The sequence below is a fragment of the Gambusia affinis genome, linkage group LG06 (genome assembly GCF_019740435.1).
Source record: "Gambusia affinis linkage group LG06, SWU_Gaff_1.0, whole genome shotgun sequence".
Taxonomy (NCBI): Eukaryota; Metazoa; Chordata; class Actinopteri; order Cyprinodontiformes; family Poeciliidae; genus Gambusia; species Gambusia affinis.
Genome location: NC_057873.1, coordinates 28,364,280 through 28,386,558, shown reverse-complemented (window position 1 = coordinate 28,386,558; position 22,279 = coordinate 28,364,280). Strand labels below are relative to the sequence as shown.

Here is a 22,279-nt window from a genome sequence, read left to right as displayed (position 1 = left end):
GCTAACTTTGAAAACATTTAGCACACTTTGTTTTATCTAAATTAATTTTTCCAGATAAACCCTAAAGCACTAATTTTATTTTCTGTTTTAGCTGAATAAAGTTAAGACATCTGTGTTGAAGTTTATGATTATCAATTTCTTCAAGTAGTTGGATGTTTAAAGCCACGCTCTTATTTTGAAGTAGGTGAAGACTCAGCAGTTCTGTTTCCTCTCCACACATTTGCTCTCGTTTTTTTTCCCCCTAATAAATTTATTTCTAACAAGAAACATGAAAAATGGACAATATAGACCATGGTATAAACACAAATCCAATATCTAAGGGTCTCATTGAACATGCAATGTACAATGTCAAGATTAAATTGGAGGGTAGTAATCTTTCAAAGGCAGAAATAATTTGACTTGAAATGAGCGTTGTAGCATTAGTTTCAGCTAAATACCATGTTGCTATTGTGCTTTTGCAAAAGCAGAACTGATGTTTTTGTTTAGTCCATTAAGGTTAGCACAGGTAACCTTTTAGCTAGGTCCCGTCTGCAAATGAACACAACAATTTTCAAGGTTTTATTGTAAAACAATTTGAAAACCATGAATCTTCTTTACCTCCTGTTCAGCCACAAACTTCAGTTTAAAGGAAATGCGACAAAATGTGGAAAAGTTCAAAAGGTACGATAAGACAGTATACACAATAACTTATACCATCAGAAATATATTCAGGATGTGATTACAGCAGTTTTATATTTGTCCTTGTACAAGCAAAAACAGGAATTTCTTTAGTTTCTTCCTAATGTTTTCAGTCAGGTGGCCTGTTCCTCCTCAGGGTAAATCATTTTAAAGACAAATCTTTGGACAGTCCCTGAGGTAACACCTGAGGCACTGCTGGGACTGCAAGGGCTCCTCCAGTCATCTCAAACAACTCAGACCATCACTGAACTGGGAACACTTTTGAAAGCATTCTTCTTGGCATCAAGTGAACGGCACAGACACACACACACACACACACACGCCCACCCGCTGGTAAATGTGTGTTTGTCCAGGTGAATATCATGTCTGTTATTTCCCAGGGCTTTGATTACAGGCCAGAGGAGATGCTTTGTTCTCAGGCAGTCAGAAAGGCATCGCGGGGCCCCGGCACAGGCCCATCAGCAGCCCTGTGAGCTGACAACCGTGGCAGTCGGTACAGACGCAGACAATAGCATGGTGTGCCAGTGATCTCTCTGCTCAGATACAGCTTAAGGTTTTAAATGCACACATCAGCCTTCAGGAGCGGCTTTACCCCCTGCAAGCATGTAATCGATATCCCCATTAGAAAAGCACTGACAGAGAACCTGACACACTATATCACAAAAGTCTGATCTGCCCGTGACTACCTTGTTAAAACGCCATTGCCGGGATGATCCCACACATTCTGTGATGTCTCAGTCGATGTGCATCACATCACATCATGTGTCCATGAGGTTCTATTGGCTGTCCTTTAACAATGGGACATTCTGTCAAAGCCACAAACCATGTGAAGAACACGGCAACCTTACTGAGGAAGGTGGTCTGCTCAAAAAAGACAGAAATCAGCATGTCGGATGCAGTATCATGTCGCACGGCTAGTTTTCTTCAGTAGTTGAAGCAAAGATGAATGGAGTTAAATCTAGGGAAGTCCTGGCAGAAAACCTGAGGGTACAAAAGCCCTTTCATGGGGACGCAGCTCCAAAATAACCAGATCTATGATGGAAGGGGTTATAGAGGGACTTTTCAAATCCAGACCTCGAGGCCTGGAGTCCTGCAACTTTTAGATGTGCTTGCTTTTAACATACCTGAGTCAAATACTGAGAATATGAGTGGGACTCTGGAGAACTTGACTGTTTATCGAAGAGATGATTCAGCAAATTGATTCAGGTGTGTAGGATGCAAAAGTGGCAGAACAGCCTTGGAGTTCAGAATTTGAAGACTCCTGGCTTCGAGTGAGGAATGTTATGTTAGAACTGCCCACATTTTATGACCTCCCGGTGAATCTACACCACAGCACTTAATATACCCATGAGGTCACCATGATTAAGCCGATGACACACTGTTTCTTAACGTGCCACAGATGCTGGCATTTTATAAAACACCTGCTATGCTGTTTTCCCTGGTATATCCTGGTAGACTGCATATAGGGTCAGGAAGGGGCCACAGCAAGCATGTGGAACAAGGTGCTTTGTACAGATGGAACCAAAGGTCAACCTATTGTCCTTTTGGATAAAAAAACAACAGAAAGACACTGCACATCAGCCTAAACACAACACCTACACAGCCAAACATACTATTGGCTCTATGTTGGTTTAAATCTTGAACGGCCAAACGTTTTCTGACGTCTCCGCTAGTCTACATGACACCACTTCACATTTCCATGAGGCTAGCATCAGGAAACTTAAGACAGATTAAAGAGAAATCTTATGGTCCGGCGGCATTCCTCTGCCCTTCACCCTCTGTTTAAAATTAATAATAAAGCAGGAGACAGACAGGCTGTGGAAGACTGGCTTATTTAGGGCACCCTGTAGAGCTGGAAGGGTTTGAAGTATCATTATGTTACTGTTTGTTTGAGGAAAGGCTTAACAGCTAAAATACTGTGAAAATCACAAAGGACCAGGGTCAGGGCGGCTCAAAGAGCTCAGAAAGGGGGTGTACCACAGTTTCCACAGGGCATTTGGCATTAGGATCACCTTAAAGCCAGTCCATTCACTGCATATCTGTAGTTTCCGTATTTCCCCTAGCGTATGTGGAGAGCCAGAGCAGCAGGAACCCTGAGACTGGGCTAAAGACGATGAATGCGGTGAATCTCTTCTTTTTCGCCTATGCAAATTCTCTTCTCGCAGCGCACAAGCCTGTCGAAAGTCCCAACAATCTGACTCTTATCCCTGCATTACGGGGAGACAGCTCTATCCTGCCGCCTTTTGTCTCATGTCATTTGGCATTGCTGATAATGTAAAACCCCCCACATTCAGAATCGTGTTTGTTCAAATCCACACAGCAGTTCATTTTCCAAGCATGTTATTAGCCACAACAATAACACAAAGGGAAGGGGACAATGTGCTGCTTTTCTGCCGTTTACTATGCTCCTGACAAGCTCTAGAGCAAAGCAGAGATTTGACGAGGTTTAAGTGCTTGGATGCTTTTTTTCTTTGTTTCTTTTTTTCCCCTCTGCCTTGTTCCTGACAGACTAGTTCTGCAGCCGTGACTAGCAGAAGCAATATGTGGCTAAACAACATTACTTCTCATTTCTCTGTGGGAATCCTTTCAAATCTGTCTGTGCGGGTAGCACAGCATACATGCTACCTGCTCTGTCTGTGCCGAGGTGTACAGTTTAAGCTGTAAGATGACCCAATGAAGTTTAGTGTGAACATAGTTAAGTGATTTATGTTTGAACCAAATTATCAACAAGTCTTATTAAAAAGACGGTAAACATGCTAGCATTAACCTAGCATTCGACAGGGTGCTACAAGTGAAGACATGGTTAGCAGGAGAAACAGAACTTTTTAAAACATGATGAACAAATGAACACTAAGATTGACAGAACATTAAGTATGTGACTTTTATAAAAAATATATGCTTTTTTTGTGTGCACATTTTCTTAAAATTATCATTATGTAGTCACATAATGAGACAAAAAATATTTGCAAAGCAAAGGAGAGAATCTGAGCAGCATGTACACAAGAGAGATTGACAGTGCTAAGCCCCTCCTCCTGGCTCTGATTGGTAGTTTTCTAGTGCATTTGTTCAGATGACAGCAGGACCACAGGCAGAAAGCAGAGGAGCTTGATTTTTTTCACAGATTATCTGTCTTATGTCAAGACGTATTGGTAGTTTTAAATATTGAAAAAACATATTTCTTATAAAAGTTACATGCACCAGATTTAACTGGGTAAACCCAATTTAGAGCAGCAAATTGAAACTGACCTACAGAAACAAAATATCTGTCCCAGTCAGGGAAAATGGACAGGAGAGATTACAGCATGCAGAAAGTGTTTAACTGCCTTTGCACACCATTACCTCAATGAAGCGAAATACCAATACTTAGCTGGTTTGGATGTGTGTTGAGGGCTAAAAATATTGACCAGAGCGTCCCTATATGACATACCACCATGTGCAAAAAAGAAAATCCCGTCTGCAGGTGGTTTAGGACCTCGGTACGATCACCAAGGAGACCGCACGTTTCAGCATGTTGCAAAGGAGGAAGAGTGAACTGAACGAAGCGTTAGCATGCAGGCTGGCTGTGAAGGACCCCCTATAACAGTCTCAGCTGTTCGTCCCATTAAAAAGATTCCGGCCTCCTCCCTCCCACTTCCAGTCACCAAATTCACAGTAACATAAACAAACTCTGGACGATGTCCCATGATGCTCCCAATTCTGCTGACATGGCCCTCCAGAGGACGGCATCCAGGCAGCCATCCATCAGCACAGCTGATTACATTCTTTCATACGGTCAAACGCGACATCTAGCCGGCCGATTGAAGAGGTCGTCAGGGAGGTTGTGTGTTTGATGGGAGGTTTATGGTGAGCAACAGCAGCTGCTCAGAGCCTGCAACCCGCCGCAGGCTACAGAAGCACAATTCAGCGTCATTAGGCCAGCACACAGCGGTGGCAGCAGTGTTCACAATCTTCATTCAAAGTATGTCAAGTGTGACGTAAAAAAATAATAATAATCCAACGGAGGAAAAGCGTGTTGTGTTTAAATGGAATAATAAGAGTTGAACAAAGCATAAAAAACAAAGAAGGATTTATTTGGAAATGTAAAGTTACTGTTTTCAACTTTTTATCAGGCAGTGGCCAACGCTGAGATAATGGAGAACCAGATCCATGATGCTCTTTTTTATATTCTACCAGACTAAATATCCAGCGCGGATTCTTTTCATCTCCCTAAAACACAAGAGATGAATAAAGCCATCCGACAAAATGCTTTCATGTGCATTTCCACTGCGTCTGCAGTGACAGATCAAGCATGATATATACTTCCCTCTAACTAGATTACTTGCTCATTTCTTTCAGTTTTGCTCTTTAGCAGCAAAGCGTGGTCTGCTAATCTTTCACGATGGCTCTGAGTGAAAATAAACAATAGCTGCCTTGTTTAGGAGCCTTTTTAAACCCGACTGTTCTCATTTGGGAAACTGTTTACAGTTCTCTGGTAAAGACAGTTTGTGAAACAGCAATCATTCGTTGAATTGGAGCATAAATGTGTGTTTGGTTGAATTCTTGGAAAAGAAGATTTTAAAAAAACCCATCCTCTATAAGTTAATAAATACAGAAATTCTTCTCAGATCTTTTGTAAGAACACACATGGAGCTGATTGATAAAAGGTTGCTGGCTTTGCTGGTCTTTTAATTAACGCTGACTGCAGATAGCTGGATGGATTCTACAGCCGAAGAGCTGCTGAGTAAAACTTTCCCTCCTTTCATTCCTCCTCCATCTCATCAATAGATCCTAATCAATACAGGGCTCCCGACTAATGAAACAGGACTAATGTGACCTACATTAACAAATCCAAACATAATCAAACATTTCAGCTGAGGATTTTATTTTTTTTTTGCATCAAAGGGTCATTAAAAACGAAGATGCAACAAGAAATTAGCCAGCGACTAGAACAGCCTGGTGGAGTAATTGTGACTAATTGTGACTTTAAGGGTGTTTTCACATCTGATAGTGACTGTGAACAGATTAAGGAAACAACACATAATCTCTGAAGACAGTGAGCTCAGCTTTCTTCACAAAATGTAAACAAAAATGGAGTGGAGTTAGATTTTGGCGGTTGCAGAATTTCTTTTTTGTCTTGGTTAAAAGAGAATCTATTTCTCCTGCTAGTAGGTTGTATTTACCCAGAATCCCCTGCACTACAGCCCACTTCCTGCTTTTGGAGCGGTTCCTAGTCCTCTTGGCATTCACATGTGCATTTTAAACCACACCAGAGTTCACTTGAACCGAACCAAGACCTAGATTATAAAGTGTACCAGAGTTCATTCCCAAATGAACCAGACAGACTTTCTAGGAAAACAAACTAGAGTTTGATTAAAGCAGATTAAACAAGGCTGGTGAGAACGCAGACTAAAGGAGAGCGAGAGCAAGACTTTCTTTAAAGGGCAGGAAATGTCCAGAAACCTTCATAGAGTGGAACATAAAATATCTCATGCATGAATACATACATACTGTAATTTTGTGTACAATTGAAAAGGTCATCAGAGGCCACACCTCCAGGAAGCAATTGTTTGTCAATAGTTGAGCCTCTGTACAAAGCAGAGCAAAGAACAAGATGCTGGTCTTTACCAGAATTTTAGGTAAATACAAGCTAATTCAAATTGAGTGTTGCTAATTTACACTAATAGTACTCTTAAGTATGGAAGTTGTGACCCTGGAAAAAAGAAAAAATTTGGGGTATTTTTATGTGGTTAGGCATTTCCTTATTTAATAACATACAAAGTTGCCTTCCTGTCATTCTTACTATTAAGGCCATCGAGGCAAGGTAAAATGTTTTTAACTCTTTTTTTTATTATTATTTTTTGCAATGTTTATAAATAGAAATCAGAGTTGGAAAAAAAAAATCAGTATCAGCAGGTCAGAACTTTACAGGAACTGTAAATTGCCGATGAGTCTCACAATGATCCATACATGTCAAATAAAACAAAATAAACAGTGGTGTGAAGTACTTACAGTGATCCTCTCATCTCTGTCATCAATATTGACTCCGTCTTTTTTCCATGATATGGTGGGTTCAGGGTGACCGCGTGGAGGCTGGCACTCCAGGACGGCCGGCTCTCCAGCTGCAACGATCACATCTGCAGGGTTTTGCCTGAAGTCGTCTCGCAGAACTGCAAGAAACAGAAAAGAAAAGATTATTTCAGTGAAATACTGTGAAAAAACCAACTGTGGTACAATTTTTTCCCTTGTTTAGACAGCATAAAAGAAGAGGGAAAAAAATCGACTGTCAAGCCTTTTTTCAAAAACAGTGCAGTACGAAGGTTTTTTTAACACCCATTTTGAAACCCATCTCTGCTGATGTGTTGCAGAGCAAATTAAAAGAAATGTAATCTTCCTGTCATTCAGGTACATAATAACTGCTCATCAGCATTTCTCATGGACCTGACCTTCGTTTTGGCTCATATAGACTTGCAAATAGAATAATCATGCACACATTCATACATTCAGCATATACTCCACTTCAATCATCACTCCTTCATCTTCCTCTGGCCCTGTGTGTTTCTCTCTCCTGCAATCACCTAACATGAAATATCTACATCAAATTCATCCCCCTCCATTCTCGTCTTGGTAGGGACACAACGGCAGTTTTACTCGCATAGATTATACCAACTGGAGGGGATCAAAGAAAGCGGTGATTTAACTTTGGATTTTCATTACGAACCTAAAGGAGGGCGCCATGTTCTTAATCTCAGATCTGTTTTATTCATACCAGTCGCACACGGTGTGGATCTGACATGATGAACTGAGTGATTCTGGTGTTCGTTTGAGAGCTTCAGTGAAAGATTGCAAACACGGCCACAAGTCATCAGTTTACCTGTCTCGTTTCCATCACACAATCTGTCATATTCTACTTTTAGGAGGACTTGGTGCAGCTCCGAATCTCTTTAGCGTTAAAGATAAATTTAACTCTAAATGTATCTTTCTCTGTGCACAGAAAGATAGAAAGTGTGCACAAAGGAATAGGTTTACATGCACAGTTTGCTGTCAGTCCCTCAGTAACCCCGAAGGCTTTTACATTAAGCAAAAAAAAGAAAATAGAAATCTGCCTGTATGTTTGCCTCCTGACAGTCACTGAATTTTTTTAGATCATTACATTTTTTAGTAAGTCAGACTCTACTTGGTGCTCCCAGTAATGCTGACTTTTCAACTCCAGCAAATTTTTGTTTTTAAAAAACAAGAACAGCCCTTCATTGCATAATCACAACGATGCAATCGCAACCAAACTGGTGTTGATTTAGGAGAACACCACGATATTTCACCAGTGATATTCTACTAGAACGGTATGACTCATCTGCTGCGGGGGAGGCACGCCGTACATCCACACATCTATTCACAAACCACATGTGCATGATGGACGTCCTGGATTTCAGGCCCTTACTCAGCGCCCCAGCTGTGTGCTGTGTTGGTGCCGTGTGGTTACCAAAGGAACGAGTCATTCGGGAACGCAAATGTAAACACCAAACATCCGATCCATTAAAGCATCAACTCCATCTGAAGAAACACTCCATATTTGTGTCAGCAAAGCCAATCTGGTCTGAAGAGGATTACTGAACGAATCTGCAGCCTTGAGGAGCTAAATGAGCCAAACACTTGAAGATGCGGGCTGCCAGCTCTGACTCAGATCATCCCATGATTGAGATCCACTTAAACATTCAAAATAAAGACTGGGCTCCAGTGTGGAGTGTAATGAATGCGTTTTGGAGTGGTTTCAGTAGGTGTAACAATACTGTCAACAATCCGTCTCCATTCAGTGGGGGTCTCCATCACCCCAACTGGACTTACTGTGGTTTTTTCTCAAGGAAGGGTCCTTCAGGTTAAGAAAAAAAATTGTAACTTGTAAAGGTGAAACAAGAAAAAAAAGAAATCACATGTCAAGAGCCTGAGGAATAGGGGGAGGGAGGGTGCTGGCATCTTTTAGTGTTTACACCAACAGCACGGTGACCTTCAACCCCTCCCCATCGGCGCGCACTCCCCCCACCTCCTTGCCCTCTCTCCTCCTCCAAACCAACACCTCTTTGTTATAAACACAGCTGAGTACAGCGCAGCAGACAGCCCTGAACATCTGCGAAGTGGAAAACAAATTCCTCTGGGATGGAGGCAGCCAGACGGTCTCCCAGACAGACAAACGGGTCTGGATCCGGATGCTCTGAGCTCCTCTACTTGTCTGAGGCCGACCTGTGACGGAATGGCTTGCCTCTGGTGGTTTCAGTAATCTGGATCAATCCGACTCCGATACTTCCTGTATCATAAAGACCTACACACCCTTTAATGTGTCCCTTCTTGGGCTCTAAAAGGGGCAGAAATGTTGTCACACTCTATGCTGTCCTTAGAGTGTGTGGTGTGGTCTGTATCTGTGTTTAGGATAATGAGCCAACTCCACTATTCTGTCTCTTCTGTGAGTTTGCAGCTGTCCCCTAGCAGATAATATTTCCTGGGCTATTAACAGGAAAGCTAGACTCAGTGTGTGTGAATGTGTGTGCACACAGAGATTTTCATTCTGTAGTCTAATATGTGGAAATAGGCCACAGCCACAGGTCTCAGCATGAAGACGGCTCTTTGTCCATCTTGGATTTGCTCAAATATGCTGATGATGGGATGGAGCAGGGCGGATATCCGGACCTGGACAGATATCAATTTGCTTCGTCAAGGTAAAGGGATCCCCTCTGCACCCCATTTTCTCTTTTCATTGGTCAGAACAAAACACTTCTTGTCTCATATGACCGACAAGGCATGCTGTGAGACTGCTGACTCTGCACAAGACAAACGTATTTCTCAAAACACATTTTTAACATCTGCTGGGGTCTATTTAAGCTCTAATCAGCCGTTCTCTACTAGTTTGTTCAGTAAAGATACCTTGAGCTCGCTCACATTCTGGTACAGTATCAATACTAACCCTCAGCACATTTTATGGTGGTTTTTATCAACACAAAAAAAAAAAACTAGATCATTGTGAAGGGATGAAAGAATGAGCCATGGTTTTCAGATTTTCTAGCTGTTGATCTTCAGCCTGAAAGTTTTGCTCGGCTTCCAAAAGTAGCCCGAGCAAAACTTCTGTTCATCAGCAAAATGACAGAAACAAAAGCCACTAAATAGTTTCCTAACAATGACCAACCGCTTTGATGTCTTTCAGTCCAGTTTCTGTGCTCACCGCAGTACTGAGGCTGCCCTCGTCAAAGTGTTCAAGGATATCAACATAAATATGGACTATGGAAGAACCACAGTGTTGGTTCTGTTGGACCTCAGCGCAGCATTTGACACGGTTGACCACGACATGTTATTATGAACATGTTCTGCTATGGAGATGGTGTTTTTAGTAAAATTTGCCTTGTCAACAGATTCTCCAGAGTGACCATGGGCCTCTTAGCTGCTTGTCTGCTTTATTCCCTCCTCTCTATTTCTGTTTGTTTAGGTGAAAAGGTCATGTCTTGGTTTGTTTGCAACTGAGTTGCAGTACTTCAGTCTTCCTTCAGTGTTGGATTTAACAATGCAGCTCTGCACTGCTTCAACAGTATCCCTGATCGATCTAGAGCATGTGGGCAATGCTTTTTCCAAAATGACCACATGACTAATGAGCATATGAAGCAGCACTTATCAAACAGCACAATAACCTTTTTCAATAGTTTTCGAAGACTAATGTCATAGTCAAATGTAAAAAAAAAAACAATAACTATACCCAGTGTTTTTTTTGTTTGGTTTAGCTCATTTCTTGAAGTGCTTAGTGAGAACTCTTGATCACTTTGTTCATTCAGCAGTGAAGTGACTTCAACAGCCAAAAGTCGTATCCGACAACCTGTCGCCGGTAACTTTATCTGATTTTAGGCTGTGCGTCCCACACGGATCTGTTGTCTTGGGAGACCAGAAACGATCATTTCTGAATCCTGGTTGGAACCATTTCAGAACTTCGTTGACTTGTTTCTGTGTGGCCATGTGAGCTGTGTCCTTTTTTAAACAATGACATCAAAACTCCATCACTTACTCTATCCCACATGTACCTCACTCTCATAAACAGAGTGAGGTTTGTTTGGTTTTTTTCTATGATGCTCTCTGGCAGTACTACAGCATCACCGATTGGTCCAGCATATCTACTACATCCTTTTCTGTGGTGCTGCATCCTGTTGTGAGGATGAAAATTTTTTCTTAATTTTTCTTAAAATATACAGTGCATGTTTTTTGTATCACACGGGTCACGTGATCAACAACCGGATGTTGTTAATGGTAAAACAGACAAGAGAGAGTGGTATGAGGATATTTCTTAATGACAAAATTGTCCACGTATGATTTTAATTGCATTTTCTTTTAAATAGAAACACAGCTAGTGAGTAGTTTCCTTCTTATAAGTCAGTGTTAGCTACTAATGTTTAATCAGATCAGAACCTGGCTTCAGAATGAATATAGTGTCCTGCATCAAGGAAGTTGCCACCACTGGGTGTGCTATAGACTTAGTTTTGGCGCTCAAAAGGCGACATACAGATTCAATTCAAACGGTCTCCTAAAGGTCAGCCGAGATGGCCGCTATTAGTTCTGGAAACTCACTGGTTTTCAGCTGTCCTCTGTCCACAGACACACAGCTAGCCTTTTCCACAGGAAATTGAAAGCAGATGTTTAAATGTCAAATTAAAATGAGATTCCTATGTTGCCCCTCCAACATTAATGAAAATGAAGACCTAATGCCACACACAAGTCCGGGTGGGAAGATCACATGAGCTTTATTCTGAGGAAATTAAACCAAGTAAAACAAGCTTCCCGCAAATCTGTGGACGGATACAAAAACACGCACCAGGGGAATTAAAGGTTTATCAGAAAGCAGAGGAAGTCAACTCAGCAGAGACGAGGAGCACGGCATGGGTCTCTCCTTTGGCTTTGTTCCCTTAATAAGGACAGAGAAGGCTAACTGTAAAAGGGGGAGAAAAGTGAGTTATAAAACTGCTGAAAATGAACTGGAGAGAAGAACAAGACGAGGGAAAAAAATAAAGAAAATGTCTTTGTGTCTATCCTCCAAGTTTCCTGGAAATATCTCAAGCCCAACTTTGAATGATATTCAAGCTGTAACAGTTTGAAGATATCCGGTAAACACCATCAAATATTATGAAAGGTTATTAGGCCACGATAAAATCCCCCCCGCCCCAAAAAAACCATACGAAAACATAAAATAGCACAGCAGACCCAGATGTTCATGCTGAACACTGTAAAAACACAAAATTACATCAAATAATTTCAGTGCTGATATATTAGTACACTTGAAATAAGACAGAACTAACTTACAAGTAACTTTTCAGCAAGATAGGGACATGCTTTATGTAAGAAGTGTTTAGTATTGATTATTTCACTTATACAAAGATATTTTTCTCCAAGTTATGCGCTTTTTCATCAACCCTAAGGACTATTGACTTAAAACAAGCTTGTTGAAAAGTTACTTGTGAGTTAGTATAATGTATAAGTATAAGTATAATGAGATTAAAATGAGATTTCTGCAGTAAAAGTGGTGCAATTCAGTTCTTTTTTCCAAACCCCTTAACAAAAATACTTTCATACAAGTCAATGTGTCCATGAGGACATTGGTATCCTCATGATGAGATCTGCATTTTCACATCACATGATCAACAACCAGTGGTGCAAAGCAGGACGAAGAGGGCGACAGGAAGTAGTTGGAGGTTGATGGTGTGGTGTGATTGTTAAGGAGTTGTTGAATCAACAAACGTATACACGTGTGAATTCCATTGTGTTTCTTACTGAATGGAAACACCGCAATTGCAAAATTGTGTCTTTTCAACGTTAGCGTAATACTGCCAAAGTTTTGTGCACATTTGGAACGCAGCTAGTTAAAGGGTTAAGCCATGAAAAGAAAAAAAAACCCAACCCTGCAGGTATTCCTCCGTCCTGATCCAGCTCACACCTCCCCATTCAACCGCGTCGCATCTCTCGCTTTGTCTTGAAATTTCTCACCTCCCCCTTGGACATGTGACCTCGTTAGCCTATCTGTTTCTCAGCTCTCATAGACACATGCATGAAAGACGGCCTCATGGCGTTGGCGTGTTAGCCCCGCAGGGCTAGCTGAAAGATCGTTGCAGGTGGATCATTTGCCAGCGGGGTGTGCGCAGAGAGCATGTCTGTTTGCACCGCACATATGCAGAGTCTTCCCGGAGCTGTGAAGATATTTTAAGACTCTAACAGTACTTTGAAAATAAGAAAAGAAAAAAAAACCTCTTCTTCTCCCGACCTCTTCACCAGACAGATGAAACTGCTCGGTGTGAACACTCTCCTCCCTCTCTCTCTGGCTCTCATTCCTTCACTCTGAGCCCTTGGCCACCTTGCAGACACTCTACACCAGTAACAGAGTCTTGTACGGAGGATTATACACATAAACTTTACACGCACAAACGCAGAAATAAAACTGACAAGAAAACTGAAATAAAAGCTGACATCCCAATAAAACCCTCAGACATGTTCCACTTGTGAATGTTTTGTTCTTTTATGGCTCACTTTATAGTTTTTGATAATATGTCCAGATTCTGCACGGTTAATCGCTCTCCACGGCAGATGCTTGCTGTGCGTCGATGACATTTCATAGGTCACATCTGTAAAGACGCACCGGTTTGAAGTACTTGAAAGTCTAAGTTGGCTCTTTGAACCTCAGATATTGTGCGGAGACCTGTAAATATGTCAGCGAGAACAGACAACATCGGCCCCGACGGCCTTTAGGGGTCTGCACCTGCATGCTCCAGATGCTATGAGGTCACTGTTCACCTTCAGTGCATTGTGTCACTGGGCGGAGTCAGGATGGCCAAGTTAATGCCTGTAGGAACCGGAATCTGTGAATTAAAAACGTAAAATTGGAACAGATTTAAGGGCCATGGATTCCTGTCTAGTTTTGTATCATATTTTGTTCATTTCTTAAAGGAAAATAAATCCCATATATGGTATGAGATAACACAGTATAGTTTGTGATAAAGTAACAACAGGCATCGAGTTTTTGTATTTACACAGTAAGATATTTACAACCATGTCCAAACTAGCAACAAAGCTTTTATTGGTTGCAGTTTTTCGAAATTCACATTTTAATCCAATTAAAATGTGAATTTGTCGATTTTGGACTAACTCAAAGAATTGGATGTTCTTATTCTAAGCACTTCTAGTTTGCTCCGTCACATCCTCTTCTGTGTGGATGTTGTTACTTAGTAACTGAAAGTATTAGAGATTTTTTTTTTTATGTGACATCAATAGGAACTATGAAGATGTTGCAAGTTGTTTAGAGTGAAACTTTTGTGCAACACATTAAAGCTGCAATGTGTAAGTTTTACAAAAATGTTGTGTTTTATATATATTTGTTAAAGTTGTGACAGTATAACAAGAGAGATAATCTGTGGAAAACTTGAGCTCCTGTGTCTCATTTCTGTGTTGTGTGTATTTCTGTGTGCAGAACATACAGTTTGGCCAAGAACCAATCAGAGTCAGGGGGCGGGTCTTAGTACTGTCAATCACTTTTGTGTACACACTGCTTAATGTGTTGATGGTGGAGAAACAACTTACTGTTACAGAAGAACTGTTACTCTGTTGTCATTGGTGGCCGTGCTAACTAGCCTTAGCATTGACAGCAGGCTCTGCTGGAGGGAAGTAAGAAAAGAGCTCATACACATGGATGATTGACACCGCTTAGACTCCCATTTTATTTTTTTGTCTACATATTCCAGTTAATAATTAACCGATTACTAAATTAGTTGGTGATTATTTTAATAATAGATTCTTAACAATGTTTCAGTTCTATATAACTCATTTTGTTGCCAATTTTTTAAATCTACAATGTACATAAAAAAAGTTACATTATTAGAAAATGGATTTTTCTTTTATGTGGAAATAGTTTTCTGCTTAACTGTGACAGCCATGCTCATTTCATGTAGACTTTCGAGACAAAGGTAAATGACAATGGTGAGAAAATGCTATTAATCCATCCATCCATCCATCCATCCATCCATCCATCCATCCATCCATCCATCCATCCATCCATCCATCCATCCATCCATCCATCCATCCATCCATCCATCCATCCATCCATCCATCCATCCATCCATCCATCCATCCATCCATCCATCCATCCATCCATCCATCCATCCATCCATCCATCCATCCATCCATCCATCCATCCATCCATCCATCCATCCATCCATCCATCCATCCATCCATCCATCCATCCATCCATCCATCCATCCATCCATCCATCCATCCATCCATCCATCCATCCATCCATCCATCCATCCATCCATCCATCCATCCATCCATCCATCCATCCATCCATTTTCTGTTCAACCTTCGTCCCTAATGGGGTCAGGAGGGTTGCTGGTGTCTATCTCCAGCTACGTTCCTGGCGAGAGGCGGGGTCACCCTGGACAGGTCGCCAGTCTGTCGCAGGGCAACACAGATACATACAGGACACACAACCATTCACACACACACACACACCTAGGGAGAATTTAGAGAGACCAATTAACCTGACAATCATGTTTTTGGACGGTGGGAGGAAGCCGGAGAACCTGGAGAGAACCCACCATGCACAGGGAGAACATGCAAACGCCATGCAGAAAGACCCCGGGCCGGGAATCGAACCCAGGACCTTCTTGCTGCAAGGCAACAGCTCTACCAACTGAGCCACTGTGCAGCCCAATGCTATTGATTTAAGAGACAAATAAAAATAAATGTAATCGTGGAAACTTTCAAATCAGGCTGGATTTACAGGCTAATGTACAATTGTGGTGCCCCAGAACGGCTCCAAGGAATGGACCGTAACCGTTTCCTCCTAGGATTTCAGGAGTGCTGGTATCCGAGAACAATTACACACTACACTAAGACACGCTTTTCATCACGTACACACACGCACACACCAGTGAAAGAAAATTTTGCCCCCCAGTCGAACAGACAGAGAGACCATTGAGTGGTTGTGTTTGTTTAAATGGCCATAAGTCTTCTCGTCAGGCCTGAAGAGAGCGAGATGGTGTTTTGGCGGACAAAGCCAAAGGCACCGTTTACGCGAGCGACTGAGTGACTGACTGGCTTGGCACCTCGTAGTTCAATAAACAGTGATTGTCTGATTAGAGCGCTGCTGGCCGAGTGGGAGTTGGAGTGAGGCGGAGAGGGGTTGAGAGCTGGAGCTGCAACGGCTAAAATGTACGAGGCCAAACACGGCATGCGGGGAGCAACACGCTCACTTTCTCTAAGAATGTTGCAACAAATAAGTGTGTGGGGGGGTGAATCTCATAAAACCTGATAGGAACACCCAACTAAATCAAGACTGTGCAACAACATCTGCATGAAATTATCACATTTATATTGAGTGATTAAAAAATACTGACAAGCCCTGTAGGTTTGGGAGCTTTGAAAAGATTAGCATGTAGATTGAGAATACACATGAAAGGGCTTACTGCATGTACTGGTAAGGAACAGTCTGATTAGGTAAAGGCGAAGTTCAATAAAAATTCCACATTTAATCACAAGCCTAAGTGCCAATGGAGTTACATTTTGTTTCCATTCTTAAACAGTGCCTTAGCATAGCAATAAAAACAATAATGAAGGAGATATAGCTGGGAGAGAGAGGTAAAACATTTTACAAGCAGAGAAATTACCCCTATTTGCAGCACCTTCATAAGAGAAGGCGTACACCTACAGCGGCACAAATATCTGTTATAAAAGCAAGATGTTTACGATTATGTCCAAACTAGGCAACAAAGGTTTTATTGGTTGCAGTTTTTAGACAGAAAGTCTCACGAACCAGAAGGAGCTTTCCTTTCTAAATGTGCTCCCAGTATCCCCCAGGACGGGGAGAAACGGTAAACCTCGGTTCAATTACAGCCTCTAGCCACCGGCTAGCTAAACACAGACACAAGGCAGCAGTGTGATCATCTCTAACCAGTAAGCAGCCAGTCCACAGGTCAAAAATGAACTGTTTTTACCATTAATAGACACATCATAGCTATTTCTACCATGTCAGATTAATAGCACACTTGGGAGTGGATCCTGTTCCTGGAGGAAGTCTACATAACTTATTCAGAAACCAGCCAACAAGCTGCTTTTTATGAGCTTCATTTGGGCTGCAGCTTATTGAAAGAGAGCAGAAGTTTTAGCAGATAACAGGAAAAGTGAACAGAGTACAGCAGTACAGCTGTCAATCACCCTCATGTACACCTTCCTCACACCCTCTGCCTTGCTTTCTGCTATGCTACAGCTAGTTCTCCACAGTGTGGCCTGCTGTGAAGGCTAGCTAGCTTGCCAATCGATAATCGATACAGTATGTACGCGAGCTTGATTGACAGCGCTAAGACCCTCCCCTGGCTCTGATTGGTTATTTCTGACATAATGATGTATTTCTGCAGTGAGACCACAGGGAGAAGGCAGAGGAGCTCTTTTTTCACAGATTATTTCTCTCATGTTATACTGTTATGACATAGAGAAAGTAAAAAAAATATGTAAAAACCTATTTTTATAAAAGTTACATACTGCAGCATTAAATCCCTCTACCTCCAAAAAACCGCCATAAACAAACAAACAAAAAAAGAACCCAGAGCATCTATTTTGAAATATATTCTTTGTTCCTGAGGTTTTGAACAGCCCAGCTCACATTGTGTCACTTGCTGTTTTCTGACGGTATCTCACTGCGAGGCGACCTTCCGTCTGTGTGGCCCCACTAGCTAACCTTCTAGTGGGGCCCCGCATCTGCAGGGATGAGGACCTTATTAAAACAATCTTGCCAATTAACATTCCTGGCTCTTGGAGCTCCGTCAGCTCTCCCACTCGGACCTAACCCCCTTCGTCTCGTTTATATTATGACAAAGAAGCCGCGTGGAACCCGGAGCAGCGATGACGGCGTTAAATGGGGGGGAAACCAAGATGTGAGGCGACTGTTTGATTTCCTTCCTGCGGAAGTGAGATCTGTGTAGCTGTCTGTTTTAACATGCATGCTTGTTTGCCTGCCCATCTGTGTAACCGAGTCTTGAAGAAGAAGAAGAAGAAAAAAAAGAGGCGCAGAAGGTGCAGATGAATAATGGATAAACGGATTAGCTGCAGTCAGGATGGCAAATGCTCCCAACAGAGTGACACACACTCATTTGTGCAGCAGGGAGAATAACTCAGGAAAGTGTTCTGAGAGAGGAACATGCACGCTGGCTAACTCTACCCGGCCACTGGAGAAATTCAATCCATAAACACTGCACACTTTTCCTGCAGAGTGCCGTTTGACCCGCTGCTCGCCCTCCTCGGATCATTTCGGAGTCCAAACATCTGCTGCAAGCCTTTTCCACTTCGCTATCATTCTGAGATCCCACGGCCAGATAACAAGACATTCCTCAGCCTCTTGCTCATCTTCTCAAAACAAAGCTATATTATCTACAAACAGTGGAGACCGATGCAGCGGGATTAGATAGCGCTGCTGAGCAAACTGCAGCAGGGAAACGGGAATGGGATCCTGGTGTGGATGAGGTGAGACACTTAGAGTCTGCGCCCGGTCACTGCGGGTCAAGTGAATCCCCGAAACGTTTACACACCCCCAACCTATATTTCTTTAGGTGACAACCACCTGCTCGTTTATTTTGATTTACATATTGCAAGATAAAGTACAGCTGAAACTAATGATTGTTTTGGTAACCAATTAATTATTCTTTTGATTAATTGAATACTAAATTAGTTTGTTATTTCAGAGATCAACTTATTACAATTAATCACATTAATCGTTTCACTCCTAACACAAAATAATGCATAATTATGGATTGCATGGAAAATAGGTAGTTCTTGATGGTGTTTTTTTTAATGCAAGTCAAAAAATGTAGCATGCATTTGTAATTATCACCTTTACTCTGATGAAATATATACGGGTTATGCACCCTACACATACCAAACCAATACCAATGTTAATACCGATACATTGAACATCCCTACCAGACAAGTGGCTAAAACTAAGCACCCTTTATAATTGCACTGAAAGATTTTAGTTGACTGCCTAAAAATGATGATTGTGATTATATATACATATATATATATATATATACATCATATAGCTCACCCAAATTACCTTATTTGTTGTTTTTTTGGGCTGTATGTGACTGATTTGTGCTTACAAAGACCCAATACAGATGAAGTGTTTGGATCTTTCTACACATGCTTAAACTCATTTGTTTCAGAAATTTTTGAAGTCTTCCCTTCATCTAGGTCATGCTAACACACTTCCTTTTTCTAACTTTGATAGAAATTCAGCAACAGTAGGAGTGAGTGATGGCTGTGGATAACAGTGTCCTGGTTGGGAAGGGACCATAAACTGGGATTACATCAGCTGCAGTTGTAGGGGGTTGGGTTTGGGTTTGGGTTGAGGGGTGTAATATGATAGTGTCTGTACTGAGGGAAATCTACTGGGGCAGAGGAAAATGGGGAAGAGAAAAAAAACACACAAATGTAATGTTACAGCCGATCCCTCAGCCTTTCGTCATGGCCACTTTCATTTCCACCATGCTGATCCCACTCCAATCACTTTACCAGGCGCAGGGGAGGCGTGAGAGCAGGCAAGGCTGGTGGAAGAGGCACACCCGGCAGAAGACGTTGCAAAGGTTAAATAAAAGTTAAGAGGTTGGGACGTCTGCCTCAGTTCTAGGGAATGGGAATGTTAAAGAAGGTGAGACCAGGCAGAAACCGGTACGGGACTCCAGGCATGCGCCGCTGCTACGGCCCTGAAACGGGGCACATCTTTCTCTGATCAGCTGCCATCCCTGTTCCAATGCTTTCCACATGGACCTTAAACTCTCCCAGCTGGAGCATGAGAAGATGAAAAGATGCCCCATAACCCTATCCGGGGACGGGATCTGTGACAGAGGGAAGCAATAGCCAAATGAATGGGGCAAGGGAATGCTGTCGGATACAGTACACCAGAAAGAAATGGAGCTGAAATTTCATCTTCAACACTTGCCAAAGGAGTGGATGCATTCTCGGAGAAGATCAAGGCCAACACTTTGGCGCTATAGCTTTTCACTACCACTTGTCAACTTGTTCAACACGCAGAATTAAGCACCGCTTACGCCGAGGAAAAAAGTTCTGTGAATGTGCCAGAAATGGCACTGATCCCTGTAAAACGGAGAGAGGACGGTCAAAAGGCGGCATGGAGTCCCAGATAAAACGTCAGGTTCCGTGACGTTTTATCTGATGGTGCACAGACACAGAGAAGTGTCATTTTATAGTATTAACTCCTTTGTTTTATAGGACACTTTGCTACTGTTAACATGCCTTAAACATCCTAGCGAGCTGATTTATGTTGATGCTCCCCAGGATTCAAAGCCCAGACCGTCGGTATGGGGAATTTTAAAGGTACCGCAACCGACGTAACTCACAGAGAACTCCAAAATATCAGCTAGATTTATTGGAGCAGAAAAATAAATCCTTCTCTTTTTTTTTTCTTGCTCTTCTTCTGCTGTGAGCGTCTTGCATAGCCTCGCAGAATTCCATCCTGGCAACCTGAGAAGCCTGGAGCCCAGCAAACACGGAGGAGTATCAATGTACTTTTTGTGCAAACATATTTTGAGTAGGGATTTAGGCTTGTTAAATTTATTTCATCTTGAGTTCTAACTCAAACTTTTTCCTCTTTCTGTTTCGACTTGGCAAAGTTTCCATGACGTTTGGATTTCAAAAGTTCATCCCAAATTGAAAGTCAAGAAAGTTTTGGCTGACGCAACTAACCCAGCTGTCCTAAAAACTGGCTCCACGTACTACTGTAATTATGGGATGTTGCTTTGATAAGAAACTGCCAAGGATTTGCAGTGCACTTTCATGATGATGCCATAATTATTCATACCATTTTAGAATTTCATCATGTATATTTTCCAACGCAACCATGTGTTCCAACACAACTGGAGGTGGAAAACAAAATATTAAGAGATAGAGACGAAATAAATCTTTTTATGTAAAATCAGCTTTTTGGAGCTTTATATCAAAAGTTAAGAACTTCTTCTAAAGACAGACGGCCAGTTGTGCAATTTCAAGGTGTCAAATTACAGTCAGATTTATTTTGAGTACAGTCTTTTGGTTTTGCTATGAAATGTGTCTTGAAAATACATGATACCATCCCTTTAACCAACCAAGTTTTGTCCCTTTCTTTATGTGTTGAACTCCTTCCTTCCCCCTGAATAACAAGTTTTTGTCCTGTAAATAAAATACCTGTAGCAAGAAGGAACATATTCCTTCCTTCCATCCAAAGCAGCGAGGTTAAAACTGAGCAGGTTTTTAGAGAACACCACAGATGCCATTTCATACTTTCTGTGCAGCTGTATGTAATTTTGTCTTATTAAAGACAAGAGGAGCCCATCTGGCACTGGGGAAGAGGAAATGTAGGAAATGGAGAAGCAATAAGAAAGGTTTGGGACTGGAGGCCGGAATGCAGCAGACTTCAGGTTGGTAGCAGATGTTTGAGTTTGTCTTGAAGAGGAAATGCAGAGGTGTGTCAGCAAAGACTGAACTTTAAGTGGAAACTGAAGCTAACATCACTCCTTCCCAGAATCCTCACAACAACCTGTCCTGCTGTGAAGAGCGTCTTTGTGTGGCACACCAGATGCAACATGGCCGACTAGAGAACCCCACAGGAAATATTAATGACTCCATCCACCCTTTCCACACCATAAGACAGCATTAGTGGGCTTACGTTCCCCACCAATCTACATTCCAGGTGAGGTTTAACACAATAAAAGGATTTGACTAGACCTCAACAGCCAAACAAGACAGCGAAAAAGGTTTTTGCTTATGGCTGAACCACAGTTGTGCTTATGCACTCAACGTTATTGTGTAAATGCATTTGAAGTCTTATTTAGTTAAACAATTAAATATTTGATTTGATTTTATGTCAAATAAACATAGATATCAATGATGTTCAATGAATCCACCGTAGTTTAGAATCAGACAATTTTGTCTTGATTGACTGTGATTGGTGCTCAGCAAAACTCTCACTATGATTAGGCCATGAACACGTCACAATATGATTTGAGTATGAGTTCTTTAAAAATCAAATTAGAGACGTTATGGTTTCATGCAGAAACGGGGATGATCCCAAAATGACTCCATTTTCTATTTGGAGTCAAAACTGCTCGGCCACCCGTTGTCAAGACTTCCTGTTTCATAATGTCTGTTGAAATGGGGAACCTTCAAGACGTGTGAAGATTAAACTTTAATATTTTGCTTTTTGTGTTTGTGAAAACCATTTTGAGATGTTCTGTAGAATTTGCTTCTAATTTGTAAGCAGTTCATGTTAACTTGAATGATCAAATAAGGAAGTTATAAGCAACTATTTCAATCTTTTTGTAAGAACATGTTATGGCAAAAATGAAAAAATTTGGAACTTTGACCTCCACTTTTTGAAAAAGGAGATGCAACATCAGTAATTTTAGGCTGCAACAATCACAAAAAATTTATTGTCGCATCCTGGAGCGACTGACTGCTGTCTCTACCAAGGAACCTGTACCACATATTTTAATTTTATTTAATATAGAATTTAAAAAAAGTCCCCAAAAATCAAACAACTTGTCAGAAGCACCATGAAAAATATAACTGAAGTGAA

General features: G+C 41.6%; 1 protein-coding gene across 6 annotated transcripts in view; it reads right to left on the bottom strand.

The window, feature by feature from the left end:
- Window positions 1-22,279, bottom strand: part of robo1 (roundabout, axon guidance receptor, homolog 1 (Drosophila)) — a 438,436-nt gene that overhangs the window by 53,692 nt on the left and 362,465 nt on the right. For all 6 annotated transcript variants that reach the window (XM_044118650.1, XM_044118649.1, XM_044118652.1 and 3 more), the window contains one exon: window positions 6,667-6,824. In XM_044118650.1, the coding sequence (XP_043974585.1) occupies window positions 6,667-6,824 (158 nt within the window). The remainder of the gene's footprint in view (window positions 1-6,666; window positions 6,825-22,279) is intronic.